The sequence below is a fragment of the Solea senegalensis genome, linkage group LG4, assembly GCF_019176455.1.
Source record: "Solea senegalensis isolate Sse05_10M linkage group LG4, IFAPA_SoseM_1, whole genome shotgun sequence".
Lineage (NCBI taxonomy): Eukaryota > Metazoa > Chordata > Actinopteri > Pleuronectiformes > Soleidae > Solea > Solea senegalensis.
This window is the reverse complement of record NC_058024.1, coordinates 7,272,099-7,287,574: the sequence shown is the minus strand read 5'-3', so window position 1 is coordinate 7,287,574 and position 15,476 is coordinate 7,272,099. Positions and strand designations below refer to the sequence as shown.

Below are 15,476 nucleotides of genomic sequence, written 5' to 3'. Positions count from 1 at the left end.
TCTCTCTCTCTCTCTCTCTCTCCCCCTCCCTCCCTCTCCCTCCTTTTCAAAAGCAATTTATGGGCAGCTTCTGATTTCTCTCCCTTCCTCACAGACCGAGGGAGATAAAGTGAGGATGCACAGGCAGGAAGGATGCTGGCATTTGTGTTTAAGCAAAAAAGTCAACACACAATAGAAAAAAGAGACTACACACAGGATAATATCTAGTCTAATAACTAATAATATCTTAAGGTTAAATAGACGTCTAATTGCATCTGATGGGATCGAGGGAAACCAAAGACACAGATGAGACTCAAGCATTGAGCACTGCATTACTGTAGAATTATAAAAACTAGAGTCCAGAGTCCTGATGATACTCATCATCAAAATCACATAAATTATTAAAAATCAAGTTGATAAGCAAATCAACACTATAAATTAACAAAATGTAGAGGAAGGGCACATCAATATTTTACATCACTTACTATGAATTGTAAACACATGCACTGCATGTTTTAAATCTTTGGATTAGTGTCACATTGGGGGGGATGAAGATACTTTTTAAAGCCTGGTTTTATTGCATTTTAAGGCATGTACTGTAGACTTGTGTTGCTTTATTTTTTATTTTAGTTTCAATTCTCCCTAATTTGAATACATTGAGAATAATAAGAAGTTGTTTCTGAGAACATTTCCATAAAGGCTGTGAAATTACTCCAGTGTCATCAGGGTTGTCTTGGATTGTGCCTGGAAACAGCATCTTTATTTCTTTGGGTCTTTTTTTATTTGATAGCTTCAGTTAAAACCCACAGGAACAAAACACAGTAAAGAGATTGGAAGTCAAACCAAAATCAAATATGGTCAATGGTAAAGTTGCAGTGTGTAACTTTTGATGCACTTTTTTTTTTTAAAGCAGATTTTTATAATTATCACAACTATACAATGGAACACACCTAGTTTTATCAGGTTAATCCTGACAGGAAACTTTCAAATGGGACAATAAGAAAATGGCCTGCCAGGATTATCTTGGTCAAAATAACTGAGACTGACAATATTATTGTAACTTTAATGAATATGGTTTAATATTACACAAAAACAGATATTTGTCCTTAATCTACCTTCATTTGGTTTATGAAATGAAAAATAATAATATTGAAGCTGCGGTGCGGAACTTTTGGAGATTTTAATTGTTGTTCTCGGTTTGGTGTTTCTGAACAGAAATGCAATATCATTTGTATGCCGTGTTCTTCACCTAAAAACAGACCCGACTGAGGGAGCGTTTGTGTGTATACAGCGGCAGCGCTGGAGTGGGCGGGGGGAAGAGGTGTTTTTCCCCATAAACGAAAAACCGGGTTTTTAAGCAGCAGAACTCATTTGTGTCAGTCATGACTATGACTTGAATGGAACAGTAGTTGCATACTACAGCTTTAAAGGACAAACATTCTCACGATGTTGTGAAGGCTCTTTGAAATTCTGTTAGTATCCGTTAGTTTTCATGTGTTTCTCACAGAATGTTTCAGTCCACTTCATTTTCCATCAAATCACATTTATTCATTTGCATAATACTACACAAATTAAGTCTGAATGTGATTAAAACATATCCATAGTTACAGAGCTGGTTGATTTGAGCAACAAAATAAAAACGTTAAAACATAAAAATGAGACCCATCCTTACAGACGTCCCATATCGAAAACTACTTTTCACGCTATCACAGTATTTAAGAGCAAGACCAGTATTTCTGTCCCACACGTGTCTGTCGTGTGCATTTCTGATCCGCTACTTCTTGCCTTTCTTCCTGATTTAAATACAGTTATGGATAATAATATTCAGGCGGTTTCATTTCTGGCAGGAACACAGTGAATCAACAAACGTCAGCGTGTCTTTTCTGACGCCCTGAGGTGGCCGTGTCAGACTTTCAGTTCAGCCTGTAACAAGAAAAGTCAACATCTCCGCTTCCGCCTGTGCAACCACTGTACAAAAGTAACACGGGCGACATTTGAGAAGAGGCGGCAGACAAATGTGCTCACGAGTCCCTGTTGACGAGACCGACACAGAAATCAAACATCAAAAACACTGGTAATGTCCTTGAGGACATGACATGTTAACATCATTAACTGCGACATTTACACGTTGGAAAACAAGTCGTGATTCTTTAAGTTCACTCCTCCTCTGTTTTTATCCCATTTTCTCAGGCTTGAATCCTTTTTCTTTTTCTTTTTTTTGAAGCAGAGGTAACAAAAATAAGATCTCAAAGCATAACCTAGACGTGAATCTTAAAAGGCATGAAATTGAAATCCTTGATGTTTAGGCCGTACAGGTCTAAACGTGGGACACCGTTACCTCCTCTCTGCACCGCTTCACCGTGTGACTTCATCTATTTGTCAGAGTCAGTGTCTCTTCATCCTGGAAATATGGATGTTCTAGTGCATTCAGGGCAGATATCCTTTTGAAGGAGTCAAAGGTGAGCATGCTCTGTGGAAGAAACCATTACAAGACATTAGTGAAATGCCATTATTTACTCTCTGGCCAAAGACTTCAATGAAGAGGATGATGCTGCTTTGATGCCTGTACAGCAAATAACTGGAAAAAAACTGGAGCAGGGTAGAAAGACTTCATTTATTTATGCGTTTAAATAAATGTACTCTGCCCCAATGGTACCACAACACATCCAACTCATCTTGCTGTATTTTAGTCTCTTTCTGCTTATTTTTCATCAACTTCAGGGATTTTCCTAAGTAGATGTCCTCCGCTCCAATCTCTCTCCCCTTGTGTCTGAGCTCCACAGACTCTTTAAAAGACTTCTAATGATTCTGCTGCTTGTTCACACAAATTACATCCAACCAGCCAATCACACGGCAGAGGCATTGAGAGCTGTAGAAAAACGAGCATCGGGACGGGGTATGGTTGTTGGCAGTGTGAAAAAATAAGTGCCAGTAATAAGTACTGGCACTTATTACTAAATCATTAAATACTAAATAATAAAAATGTTCACTAAATAAAAGATACCCAGAGATGTTAGTGATGTTCACAACATCTATTTATTTAAATATTTAGTCCATGTTAAAATAACTAAAAACTGGACTTGAGTTTCACATGTTGCCAACATGTAGACGGTCCCTTAAAATGTCCAACAATGATTTACACAGACTATTTTGTGTAGTGTCCTGTTACTATGCTGATCCTCCAGGACAAAAATGTGGCAAGAAGTCAGTGAATATAACTAAACATTAGTGAAAATCTTGACATACTTAATAGATATTGTTCTTCTTCTTCCTTCGGCTTCTCCTTTTAGGGGTTGCCACAGCAGATCATCTGCCAGTTAGATATTCTTGCTTAACAATAAAAAATAAAAAACTCTAGACACTAGAAATAAACAAGACTCTCTTGAGAATGGGTGAAACGTCTCCTAGTGCAACCCGAGTAATTGGATAGACAGATGACCTAAGTGCCAGTACGCAAGTGCCAGTACGCAAATAAAAGTGCAGGTACTCAAAATAGTAAAATTAAGAAGTTCCAGTACTGCCGGCCCACTTCAAGCACTGACTGTTGGTGTTAGATGAGCTGGTTTGAGTATTTCAGAAACTGCTGATCTAATGGCATTTTCATACACAACAGACAATGGTTTTAAAAAGGTAGCTGCAGTTCTCTGAAAGGAAATGTCTTTTTGGAAGTCAGAGGTCAACGGAGAATGGCCAGGAACAGAAAAGGAGCAGTAACTTAAATAACTACAGCAGGTGCCACACCTGCCACTTTATTAGTGTACCTAATAAAGTGGCCAGTGAGTGCAGGTCAGCTTATCTTGGAATACAGACTGCACACAGAGGGAAGCAGCCTGGTTGTCTAAGGTAATAAAAAAACAAAAACCTACTTACAACCATCTTTAAAGCTACTAAATTAAAACGTTATGTGTTGCTTGTTTGTGGCAGACTCATCCTTCTGTATCAGTTGCCAGGCAACCGGCACAAGTCCACACAGTTACTGGTAGAAACATTACACAGAAATATGAAGACATGTACAGTAACAAAGATGGATTAATGTTACTCCTCAGCTACATTTGGTCATTAAGACTTTTGTTTGATGCCTAATTATTTCAGTAAACTACTGCCTGATGTCTTTATTATTATTATTATTTACCAATAAAATGACATAAAGTACAATTCAAAAAAAACACATGTTGCCTTTCTGATTTAATTCCAGAAATATACTAACATTTACTAAACATTTCCTTTTCCTCTCATGTTCTATTACACAGTGAAGTAAAGTTTCTTTTATCAGCACTTGGAACAATTGCTTTTCATTAAATAAGAATGCTGTTAAACAGAATCTGTCACCATTTGAACTATTGGATACTTAGAAATTGTCACATTTTCCAAAATTACACCAGTAAATTCTTGTGGCTTGTGTTGAGTAGGAGCAGAGCAGAGTGTATTCTGTCCTAATGTTACCTCTGTACACAGCTGAGAGAAACATGGTGACAAGACAGGAACGAATGAAAACCCCGTCTTACCATCAATAGTTGAGCCCCCTGCTCATTTATCTCAGAAACAAATTCTTTAAGTGGTCGAGGCGTGACAGGGGGGAAGTTTTTTCGGGATAGCGTAACATCGGTGGGCCACTCGTCCTCAGGTGGCAAGCCAATAACTCTGAAATGACATGATTTATTCCAGTCAAACCAGTAAAGTATGACTCATTAACCAACACAACACCACCCAAATGTGAATCAAAGTCACTCACTCAAAGATTTTCCCAAGTTGGTCCACTTCTGAATCTCCACAAAACAACGGTCTAAGTGAACAAAAGCAATTATTGTGAGACAACGACATCTTCACTGACCATTGTGACCACTCATCATGCAATGTGTCCTTTCTACCAGTAGATGGAGCTACTGTGTGTTAGTACTGAGCTCCTCCTCAGGAAACCCAATAACAAAACACTCGCTATTAAGTACAAAAATGACCTAAACAGAATAATCTCAACTCTGAACTTTTTTAGCATTTGTTGACCCATCAGTTGTGTTTCTGTTTGTATGTTTTCTTGAAAAGGAGTCAGAAATCCTGGAGTGATACATTTACACATGAAATATGAACCTCCACAACCTCTGATCAACTCAGCAGAGCTACATTACTACTGTACCTAACATTAAGAAAATACATCTTATCTCCTATTATCTAATCTAACATCTGACTCACTTGCGTCGGAACATCTCGGCAAAGATGCAGCCAGTGCTCCAGATATCTACAGGTGTGGCATAACTGGACTGTAGCAGAACCTCTGGAGGGCGGTACCAAAGTGTCACCACCTGGAAGACATCAAGATGGAACCCAACATCATCATGAGTCAAATGATCCCAATGCAAAGTTAATGTGTCTATGTTCCCACACCTTTGTTGACATCAAATTCAAGGAACTTTCAAGCACTTTCCAGGACCAGTTCCTTCAAATTCAGACCAAGACCAAATGTGCTGACACAGCTTAATATGGGAGGGCAAATTGTAAGAGATGCTTTGCCCATTGTGTCTGACTTTTATTGATTTGCAGCAGAATCTGCATCTTGACAAGTCATTGTCCTTGGTCAAAGTCAGTCTTTGTAATTCTCTCTGATGAGCCACAGATCCTGGAATTTACATTTCCCAGGCATCATGTCATTTGTGATTTTTCAAATTCACAAACCTTCAAAGATTTCAAGGACAGGTTTGTGTTGTATTCACAAGTTGCAGGTGGTTAAATATTGAACGCTGAATTTATTGTCGTATCTATGTGCATATTAATAGGTGATAGACCAGTTAACTCAGCCAAATCTTCAACGGATAATAGTGGTTTTGCATTTTGAATTGAATAATGACTGTGTTATCTGGAAACACAGTATTAAAAATGAAACTACAGGAGCTTCATATTCTTACCACAGGAGTGAGAGCCATGTGGCAGCTGTAGATGCGGGCGAGTCCAAAGTCAGCCAACTTCACCTGGCCCTGACTGGTTACCAGTATATTCTCTGGTTTTAGGTCTCTGTGCATCACACGGTTAGAATGAAGAAATGCAAGACCGCACAGCAACTGCCTCATCAGGTCCTGAATAAACACACACATAACAACACATTTGAACAGACGTAACTTAGAAATGTGTTATTATGCCTCAATGACAGAATGCTTCACACATTGCATATTGTCTATTTTTCCTTCCATACAACACGTCGTACTTTAATGCAGTCAGGAGACAATCCAGGAGCTGGCGCTCTCTCGAGATAGGTCTTGAGGTCTTGATCCACATGCTCAAAAACCAGAGTGACTTTGGTCTCTTGGTCTGATCTCTTTGTGGCACATACATCCATCAGTCTGTGAACAAAAAAAAAAACACATGAATGCAGCCAACGTCTGGAGAATTGGATCTGGACATTCTCCAGAGATTGCGGTTCACATATGAAACACAGGAGGGTAATATCTGGTTCGAAACAGAGGGAGAGTCTTTGGAGGATCCAGATGAGGAGGTGCTGCCTGGCTTGAGTGGCACTTGTCCATTTACTTGCTGTAGAACCTCCTCATCTGGATATTTTTAAACTATATTTTAGACCATAGTGACTAATATGTGAGGAGTCCACACTGGACTGTAGACAACACAAACTAAAAACACTTACCTGACAACGTTCGGGTGGTCAAACTGCTCCAGCCTCCTCAGCAGAGCCACCTCTCTGACTGTGGAGATGGGCAGGCCATTTTGGTCCGTCTGCACACGCACACTTTTCAGAGCAACAAACTGCCCACTCTCCATGTCTCGGGCCTTGTAAACCGTCCCGTAAGCGCCTCCTCCGATCTCGGCCACACGCTCGTACTGGATACCCGTGGCTTGGGCCATCGTCACCTTCAAACAGACTGACACAGACAAGAACACAACACATAAAGTCCACGCACAAACTCCAAATTCAATGAGACATGATCTAAATTCAATGACACCAGTTAGTGTTAGTGAATTTCTCATCTACATTTAACCCATCGCTACAAACAACCCTGGCACAGGAGCCGTGGGCAGCACTTAGGCACCCAATCCCCCATTGCTCCTCGATTGGGTGCCTTGCTCAGGGGCACCCCAGCCCTTGACCCGTCGCAAGACTGAACAAGCAATCTTCCGATTACAAGCCCAATTCCTTCCCTCTTGGCCATGTTCTGACCTAATGTATTAATTATCGAATTGCAAGGAGATATCAAGTAGCGACACCCGGCGAGTGAAAGTGGCGGGGACCGTTTACAGTAGTGTCTTAATTTGTCAATTAACATATCAATATTTGCCGTGGTGTATGGATTATCGTTCTGTACGAGGAAGGGCAATGATATATCATCAAATTGATATTTTGACCCACATCGACCTATGACAATGAAAAGATCCCTCCAATTCATGCTTTGAAATTAAATAAATAATCTGCAAATAAATCCCCAAACCAATTATTCTAAAAGCTGTATAAATATAAATGCAAGATAATACCAAAGCCCACAGATTTCACATTAATCACAACCTTCTATAATCACTGTGCTTTTTTCCTTTCCTGTTTACCTTTATCTTATCTTCCTTTTGTTTGGTTATTGGTTGTTTTTGTGTCAGTGATTTATGTTTGCAGATGGTTTTGAATACATTATGAGATTGATTTCTTTGCAGGTTGTACATTATAATCAGCCCGACTGTGCTGATGTCACAGTAGCGGCTCTGAGACATTGTGCTTTGTCAGAGAAGTGGTTTGACCTTATGCTAATATAATCATAATGACGATGCAAAGACACCGATGTCCACGTTTGCAATTTCAGCTCATTACAATGTTAACATTTGATAAGAAGTGATGAATGTGAGGCAGATTCGAGGCTGATGGAAATGTCATTGGTTTAGCAGGTATTGCAATGAACTCTACGTGAACTCTCAGCTATGAGAGAAACTGTTGGATCCTCTGCTATAAAGACAGAACTGCCCTGAGGCTGAGTTGAACACTCTACAGCAGAAGATCAGAAAATGATTGTCCCTTTTCTCTCCAAATAGCTCACATTCAAAATTAATGAACACTTCATTCTTGTGCTTGAAAACCCATTTCTGAACAAGAATTAAGTCTATTTTTGGTCAGACTGCCAAGCAGCCGGAAGTCTGCTGAAGACAGAAGACACTTTCACGTCCATTATTCTGTCTGATTTCACCCTTTGTTGAAAATCATTGAAGTTTATTCGATCATTTGCAGTTTGAACAGATTTAGTTTGTTGACTCCTCAGCATCAGGATGCATCAGTGTAAGGAGTGCATCTCCCCTAGTGGTTGCCACAGCGAATGATTGACATATTTGATTTGGCAACAATTTTTACAGGACAGATGCCCTTCCTGATGCAACCCTTCTAGTTATCCAGGCTGACACAACACTGCATGTGCCCCCTAGTGGTTGGTGAGTGTCCAATTAACAATTGGGGTTGGGTACCTACAGGGTTACCCCAGCCCTTGACCTGGCAGGGACTCGATTACCGGCAACCCTCCAGTTACAACTCAAATCCCTGTTCTGCTTGGCCAAGGGCTGGCATAAAACAATCTCTCTCACGTCTAAAATGGAAAACCAGAGCCATTTCTCTGTGCAAGTTTATTCCCTAAAGCAAATGTCAAGCAGCATAGTTACGGCTTCTGGTTTCAGTACAGATATTAATGGAGGATGCAGAGTTAAACAGCGAGATGTAGCTCAACAACCCGCTGACTTGGCAAGTCTGGTACTGTGCTACAGGCAAAAATACAGTTCCAGGCATCGCAGGAGTGGGTACATAAATAAAACCTTCCAACAGAGTTTTATTTTATTAAATGTTAGTGCTTCTTGTAGGGTTGGCCAATAAGAATTATTGCAAAATAATTTTCATGAATTAAAGAAGCTCTACATGTAGGGTTTAGTATAAACAAAACAATGAACGTTAATTTGGGAGCAAAAATCAAGAATTTATTCATTAATATTGACTGACTATTAAGCTTTTTTTGGCTTATTGTTAAATAAGAATGCTGTTAAACAGGATCTGTCTCCATTTGAACTACTGAATACTTAGAAATTGTCACATTTTCCAAAACTGCACCAGTAAATTCTTGTGGCTTGTGTTGAGTATGAGCATGAGTGTTCATAGCGTGAGCAATTGTTCATAGATCCAAATTTTCAATGGCAATTTTTGAAAACTTCTTCTGTCAAGCTCCCTTGTCACATTTCTGGATAAAGAACTCCAAAGTTTGAGTCTTTGACAGAAAACTCTCATTTGTTCTGTGTTTACGATAAGATATTGTTTGCTACAGCTGTAAGAAAATATAGAAGTTAAAATTCAGTATATTCTATGATTGTACTGCAAGCAGAAGTCAGCTGTGATTTCAATGGAGTGCACAGAATTTTACAGTTAGTTACACTACCCTCTAAAGTAAAGTGAAGCCTCAAAAGTGGTACTAAAAGAGGTACCAGGTACTCTGATGCCAAGTGCTGAAATATGCAACTATACGTAACAGAAGTGTTATGGCTGCTGCTGTTAAACACATTGAGCTGCAAAACCAAGTGCCTTTCATTTATTCATTGTGCACCACTTTATCCTTCATATGAGGGTCGTGGGGGGGATTAGGTAGATTGGACACTCTAAATTGGCCATAGGTGCGAGTGTGAGAGCTGATGGTTGTTTGTCTCCATGTGTCCCTGTGATGGACTGGTCAACTGTCCAGGGTGTAACCCCACCTATCGCCCTGTCAGCTGAGCTTGGCAAAGCTCCCCCTGCGTACCTTCATGTAGAGGATAAAGTGGTAGATCGGTCGTGGACAGGTCAAACAGTATATAAACAAACACCTACTTCACACAAGGAAACTGAGGAACCCGGGGAAAATCCAAGCACACTTCACACAGAAAAAGGCAGGAACTGAGATGCGAACCAGCAATCTTCTTGCTGTGAGGTAACAGTGCTAGCCACATACTCCACTGTGTGCCAAACTGAGAGAGCCTTTTTAAAGGATTTTTTTTCAGCCACCACAGAAAACATTCTCAGCCACTCATCTCACACAGCTTTTGTCAAATAGCTTCTCCCTTCTCTCTGACCACTACACAAACTCCGCCTCCACTGTCCTCGGTCTCCTGGCAGGAATCATCAATCTCCTTCCTTCCTTTTGTTTGAAATTTCTTTCTGTCAGACCTGTTTGGTTCACTTAATCTGGATGAAGAGCAGCCTGTTCAGCCTGTTCCCTTAGTTCCTCAGTCCTTACTGGATAATCACATCATTTATGACTTTTGTCATGTTGAAAATCTTAAAATGTTGTGTATGTTTTTTTCTTACTTTCACTTCGGCCATCTAATTGGAGGATGAGCTGATACCGATATGAGCGAAAACCACTGGATCAGATATCGAGAAATAGGGGTGGGAATCAAGGTACCTCACGATACATGGTTCACGATACCAATAATATCACGAAACGATTGTGTGATAATCAATATATACAACCATACAGTGAGACATCATATCTGTCTAACTGAAGAAAACAAAACGTCAGAGAAAAGTTAAAAAGTACAGCATTTTCTCCATTTATTCACAACATAGAGAACAAAGTGCATAAAGTCTATGTATTGAACGTGAACGGAGCATCTCTTGATGTAGTTTTCTCCACCATTATCCTGCTGTAATCTCCCTCTCGAGTGAAACTGGCAGGGACTGTTTATTTTAGAGCGCCTAAATTTATTAATTCAAATATTGATATTTGACCTGGTGTATTGTTTATCGTATTGGAGGAGGAAGAACGATAATACATCACCGATATTTTCCCTCGTCATCAGTGCTGACCTCATACTCCCAAAATCCAAATATTCAACAGCTCCTTGATACATTTCATCCTTTAACAGGAGCCACTGCTTTATCTCTGAAACTGCTATAAACACTGTCAGAGTAAAAAACTTAACTGCCAAAATGTGTGAGATAAAATAGATAAATGCAGAGTCACTGTTGAACGTGGAGATAAACATACCACTCAGTTCCGATTTAATTCATATGACATGTGAAATTGTATTTACAAGCACATTAGTGAGATAAAGCAAGATTTAAACCCCAGCAAACACATTTATATACTCCGTAATCAGTTGCATCAATACATCTGTGTTAGAGCTTAAATATCCTGTACAGCTGTTTGAATAACACTGCCAAACCACAAATATTGATTATAATAAAACCAGCTATTAGAAAAAGGAAGTTATGTCATGTTATTTCATGTTTAACATATCACATTTCCTGCTTACACAAAGGCTGCTGAGTCAGCGTCTGCTGACAAGAATCTACTTGCATTCATGTGAAGGAATAAAAAAGAAAATGGAATTTCCTGCCAACAAATTCATGTGAAAACTGAGCTGTGACTCCTGCAAATTAAGATGAAACTTATGAAACAATTAAATGTATAAATGTGAAAGAAATCTGTTTTGCATTTTCATTCCACTCCATATTACATGTCCAGCAGGTGCTTTCCAACATCTGGAGTCAAGTATAACTTAACTGCAATTAACTACAATCAACATAGAATAACAACTTTTATTTCTCTTTATATTTCTGGCTGCATGAATCAAAGTTAAGCATTATATTTTTACCATTTGAGTGACCTGTATTTTAAATACTGCACCTCATATGTATCTATTTTTCTCATTGCATCATAATGAGGGTGTTTTTCATATTATAAATATAGTCAGTGTAGATTTCTAAACTTTAAACAGAGCTATAATTGACAGGAAACTAAAACAATACAAAATGGTAGCATATATGTATATATATATATATATATATATAATATATATATATATATATATATATATAAATGAATATATATATATATATATATATATATATATATATATATATATATATATATATATAAATAAATATACATATATGTGTATCACACAAGTTGATGATTCTCTGTATCATACAAGTTACAGAGAAAAAATTATACATGTTCTGTATTTAGGATACGCTATATTAAATGTGCCATTTATATAAGCTGAATGGTGATAATAACACAGTGCAGCAATGCATTTTCCCAGTCTCTTTAGTTCTATTTATCATGATAAATCATACTATGTACATTTCCCAGATTTTGTCTGTCCTTTAAAAGGAGACATTGTGGAGCCGTCGACTGTTGTCAGACGTTCACCGTCAGCATCTCATTGTGCGAAAGCAACAGCATTCTTCTGCAGGTTGTGTGGCAACTGTTGTGGGAGGCGGCAACAGCCACAAAGGGCAACAGATTCTGACAAATACAGAAACAGTTGCGGGCAGGAAGGAGGGGGAGCTGTGAAATATCCAGGCCTTTACTGCTAAATGTCAAACTGATGAAAGCTCCATTTATTTATTTGCTTTAAATGCTACTTCAGCTCATTCAACACTGGGGGTTTTAAAGGCAGATATTATTAACGCTTTATAGTTTGAAATTTGTTATACGACACATTTTGTTTTTGTTTAAAATACAATGAATTATTTCTAATATTGTGTTATAAATATTGACCAGAATATTACAAACTAAAATGAATATTCTAGATTATAGCCTGGATTTCAGACCAGTTCAAATCTGATTTTAACAACAGTATTCCAGGGGAGAGAGAGGTTGTTCAAAGTCCATCACTGACTCACAGTGACTGACCAGGCATGTTGTGGTCCTCTGCTGCTGCAGGAAGTGGTCAGGCCGTGCATGACTGGTGGCCCTGAAAACATCTCCTCTCTCTTTCCTCCCAGCCTCACAGCAAAGGGGCAGCTTTTACCACAACTTGGGACAGGACAATATTCACCATTCAGAGAGCACTCACAGTAAGTTAATGGTCCATTATTGGAAAGAAGAACTTGCTGTTCACAATGTTCTAGAGACATTTTATGGGTTTTTAAAGGGTATTTTCACAATGATTGGACTTGGAAGTAGCCATGAGAGAATAATGTCCTGCCAGTATCCTGGTGACAATATTACTGTAATTGCAATAAATATGTTTTAATATTTATCTTAGATTCCTAACAGATACTTGTCCGTAATCCACCTTATTAGGTTTATGAAATAAAAAATAAGAATCCTTACTTGATTGGGTGATTCGAATTGTTTTTGATGTCATTAATCTGCCTCAGTTTGGACTTTAGGAACAAAAGAAATGCAGAATTATTTGTATGTCACATCCATCTGAAAATGAGCTCTGTCCAGCAAAACTATCAGACCTGACTGAGGGAGCATTTGTGTGTAAACAGTAGCAGTGCAGGCTGGGCGGAGCCAAGAAGCCTTTTAGGCCATGGAACTGTTGAATGACCAGTTGTTTTTCTGCTTTACTAACGTAATGCTGCTGTTGCTTTGCATAAAAGAAACAACTTCCTGTGTGCTCTAAAATGCCCAGGTGTGAGCGAATGACTATACGTTTGCCCTGTGATGGAGAGGTGACCTGTGTCAGCTGGAATTGGCACCAGTAGTCCCATGACCCTCATGTGGAGGACAAAGCGAGCAACACAAAATCGAATATACTGCTACACTGAGAAACACATGTGGAGCCTGTGGGCTTGATCAGTTTTTAAACTGTAGTGTATAACGTTTACATCAGGTCTGATAGTTTTGCTTGACAGAGCATATAGTACAAATAATGATACATAATTTCTGTTTTATTAGATCATTGGGGTGGGTCAAAATATAAATTTGGTGATATATTGAGTTGACGTTCTTGCACGTGCACTATGAGAATTGATACAGGAGTATTTAGATACAATGCTACATTAATTTATTTAAATTAATAAATTAATTGCCAGTTTCACTCTCCGGGGCGTGACTACTTGATGTCTCCTCATGGCGCTGCTCAAATAAATGATGGAAACTAGTGCAGAGGGGGTTTACAGCAGGATAATGGTGGAGAAAACTACGTTAAATAGACAAGTCCTGCACTTTCAACTTAACTTTACGGACATTTAGTTTTCTTCAGTTAGACGGATATTGTGATGTATCACTATATGATTGTATCGTGATATTATTGATATCATGGATCATATTCTATTGTGATGTACCCTGTGATTAACACTGCTAAAGACCATACAGACTAAAAAACACAAAAACTTGTGCACTGTGGTTTTAAATGAGATACTAATAAGTCCTGGATTATTGGAAAGGCACTAGAACTGTATGTTGACAAGCTAAACAGCAGTTTCTACTCACTGAGAAATATAGATGATCTTCTCCATGCATTCTTGGATTGTTACAACAATAAAACGTCACCACAATCAATTTATAGAGTTTTGGGTTTTGTTTTGTTTTAATCGTGATATTATTGTTATCATGTCAGGTCGCTGCATGAAAAGTTCAGCGACACTGGGTTCGTTAACCTGTAACAGCAGCTGTTGATGTTCAGCAGAGTCTGTCAGTTATTGATTATGAGACAAACAACCCACACTTTTCATTCAATTATCTGTGTGATCAGGTCAAGTCGTGACAGGACGCTGAGGACCAGTGGGCGGAGGCAGATGAGGAGGAGGACAGACGGGAAGAAGATCAATGTCCCGGACACGTGGTGGTGAGGAGGCTGTCGAGGTGCAGCAGCTGCTCCTCCACTGTCTCCCTTTGTTAATTAAACTGACAACAAACTGCAGCAGCAACAGGCCACACGGACTTTTCCCTCCTCACTAACATGTACACTGACGTGGCGGAGGGAAACACACACACACACACATACACACATACATACATACATACACAGAGAGAGCAGCGGCGTAGGAGACACATCACCGCCTCGAACTTTCGTTTCTTCTCCATGTTGAGCCATAAAACATATTCATCCGCTACCAAAGTATCTCACAAACTCACATACACGAGTCAGCTTCATATAAGAGGCATGACTTACCTCGCCTGTTTCCTCTGAGTGTACAAGGTATGAGCTACTTCAGCTCTCAGATGAGCAGGGCATGCTCTTTACTGTGCCACGTATAACTCCACTCCCACAGACAAACGCTCCCACAGACAAACGGCTCTCGGGTCCACACCGGGGTTCAGGTCTTGGCAGTTGTTTTTTCTAATGTGGAGATAAGAGTTCAACAGTAAGACTCAGGCCTTCACTTGACGTTATTCCTCCACCTCCAGCGCTGCTGCTGCTACTGCTTACTTCTCAGGATTGTCGCTTCCTGTTGCTTCTGGCAACTCCTGGAGGGGGCGGAACTAAAACCCTCAGCAGCGCGCGCGCGCCCTTTCTGTGTGGTATAAAACCTTGCATGTGATTATCATGGTACAGTCCGTGGCCTACAAAGCTAAGGTGATCCTAGACTCTGGGGACTCACTCCCCACCCTCATCACCTGTGCACCATAAGCCCACATCAATATGAAATATGCAATCACTTTGTTGTGTTGGTATAACATATATAATATATACATATATATCTATACATATATACGTATATATGTGTATATATACACATATATATGTATATATGTGTATATAAATATATTTATATATATACATAAATAAAATAATATATAATTTAAATTTTTCTGTCAGTGATT

At 39.2% G+C, this 15,476-nt stretch overlaps 1 protein-coding gene across 1 annotated transcript; it reads right to left on the bottom strand.

The window, feature by feature from the left end:
- Window positions 1-1,505: 1,505 nt before the first annotated feature.
- Window positions 1,506-15,115, bottom strand: cdk4 (cyclin-dependent kinase 4). Its single transcript, XM_044024941.1, has 8 exons — window positions 14,824-15,115; window positions 6,608-6,842; window positions 6,173-6,308; window positions 5,877-6,044; window positions 5,167-5,276; window positions 4,712-4,762; window positions 4,485-4,620; window positions 1,506-2,449 (listed from the first exon to the last, which is right to left on the bottom strand). Exons 2-8 carry the CDS (start codon window positions 6,823-6,825, stop codon window positions 2,348-2,350), a joined length of 921 nt encoding a protein of 306 aa, XP_043880876.1. The 5' UTR covers window positions 6,826-6,842; window positions 14,824-15,115; the 3' UTR covers window positions 1,506-2,347.
- Window positions 15,116-15,476: the final 361 nt, after the last annotated feature.

Bases quoted from the DNA above. Each gene is read 5' to 3' on its own strand.
- cdk4 (XM_044024941.1), bottom strand. From the start codon at position 6,825: ATGGCCCAAGCCACGGGTATCCAGTACGAGCGTGTGGCCGAGATCGGA. The intron at 6,045-6,172 runs GTACGACGTGTT...GTGTTTATTCAG, and splicing joins TGTCTCCTGACTGCATTAAA to GACCTGATGAGGCAGTTGCT. The intron at 2,450-4,484 runs GTAAGACGGGGT...TTTCTTCCACAG, and splicing joins AGGGGGCTCAACTATTGATG to AGCATGCTCACCTTTGACTC.